Raw genomic sequence first — 1,757 nt, 5'->3', positions numbered from 1 at the left:
ATGGGGCTTGCAGTGCACGATGCTGCCCAGGGTTTTATGAAGAAGAACCGGTTTAAAAGGAAGCAAGAGCCGAGCAGGACTGAAGAAGAGACGACGTGGTTGTGAAGCAGGTAGGCCCCCTACGTACTTGCCTCAGGTATGTACTCACCTACCAAGGAAGGGTCAGGGTACCTTGGGCATTGGTAAACAGAGGCAAGGCAGGTAGCAGCAGTATCACCGACGGCAAGAGTATGTAGTAGCAGCAGCAGCAGCGACAACAGCAGGGAGCAGGCGCAATCATCAAGACGCTAGCACACTGGCGCCCGGTGAGGGCCCCATCGACGACAAGGGAAGGTGGGCAACGGTGGGCTTCTGTACTAAACACTGGTGGGTCAGGCTTGGCCCGGCGCGCGAACAAGCCCCAATTCAGTGCCTTGCCTTCCCATGTCATTCACCGCGTAACTCGTAACCTGACAGAAGCGAATACTCTGTGGACTGGAAAGCCGGCAAAAGATTAAATTGTCGTCAAAATCTTCTTGGTCAGGTGGCAGAACCGTGAGGTGGTGCAGGATTTTTCTTTGCCTCGATATTCGTTGCTTCTGCTGATTCAAAACCGATACTCATGTCGGATGGTCCCGCTCCACCCCCGAAGCCCCCTACCCCCTCGTCGCCCGCTGCTTGCGACTGTGACAGCAAACGTAGGTACTGGCTGTACAGTATGTGCAGATCACTGCAGCTATGCAGTGTCAGTCGGTCCAACCGCCCGTGGAACGGTCAGAGGAGGAAGTGCCTTGGGGGCACAGCAAGAGTGAGGGAGCCTTTGTGTTGATGGTACACAGAAGAGACAGGGCTTTCCACCAAACGTGCGTCCCAACCGCAAGAACCACCTGAGGCCTCGATGAGCACAGGGCCCGGCATGAACTGTCTAGAAAGTTGCATCCAGGCACGAGAAACAGGCACGACATGAAATGTTGGCATGGCAGTAAGACAAGCAAGAGACTTGAAAGAAGCACCAGAAGCATCACATTCGAACTGATGTCAGGACCCCCTCTCCCCCCACCCCACCCAGTCAGCCTCCCCTTGCGCTCAGGAGCACCGCTCATGTGCCTAACCGGAAACCCCTTTAGCGCATGGACTGCCCCAAGATTGGCGGTTGCCGAGAGCCCGAGCTCCTCTCTAGCGCACGCTTTGCCGGTCTGAATATGGGCCTAAATGTCGTTTCAGGCCCTGGGCCAACCGTGAGCCACACTGCGCGCCACTGGCTGCCTCCGTCTCGAGTCCGCGCTGCCACATCCCACACCCATTTGATCGACTCAACAACTGGACAGGCATCGCGCTCCTTCATCACCACCCGCGCCGAGCCGACGCGTTGTGAGCCAATTGCGACGTCAGCCAAACGCGTTGATCGCCTGTACCAATCGCCTGGTGTCGAATCGTGGGAAGTCAGTCCAATCGCCGTGGCGTTGTTTTACCTGGCCTCACCGACGATTCGCTCGACAACGCTCAACAATTCTGTACCCTCCAATGCCCACCGACAAATGCCTCGATGGCAACCGCCGTCCGAGCTGGGATGAAGAGGGTCGGTGAAGACAAAGGCGCGAGCCACGAAAGACCTCCCCCGCTAAAGAAAGCCAGAATCCATGCCACCGCCAATCCCGTAAAGCACGCTCTGCTTCGGCAGTATTACCCTGAAATTGTATCATTACGCCACTACCTCATCTCTAAGTTGCCAAGCGCGTCAGACTCCGTCGCAAGAAGATAGCCAGCATTGGCTCCGA

The 1,757-nt window shown here is 56.6% G+C and overlaps 1 protein-coding gene across 1 annotated transcript; it reads left to right on the top strand.

Moving 5' to 3' along the window:
* Window positions 1–955: 955 nt before the first annotated feature.
* VDBG_04488 (predicted protein) lies at window positions 956–1,553 on the top strand (the record flags this gene model as incomplete). Its single annotated transcript, XM_003004836.1, has 2 exons — window positions 956–961; window positions 1,107–1,553. The coding sequence occupies 2 exons, from the start codon at window positions 956–958 to the stop codon at window positions 1,551–1,553; spliced, it is 453 nt and encodes a 150-aa protein (XP_003004882.1).
* Between the last annotated feature and the right edge of the window lie 204 nt (window positions 1,554–1,757).

Source organism: Verticillium alfalfae, genomic scaffold (genome assembly GCF_000150825.1).
Source record: "Verticillium alfalfae VaMs.102 supercont1.5 genomic scaffold, whole genome shotgun sequence".
NCBI lineage: Eukaryota > Fungi > Ascomycota > Sordariomycetes > Glomerellales > Plectosphaerellaceae > Verticillium > Verticillium alfalfae.
This window is presented reverse-complemented; position numbering and strand designations above follow the sequence as displayed.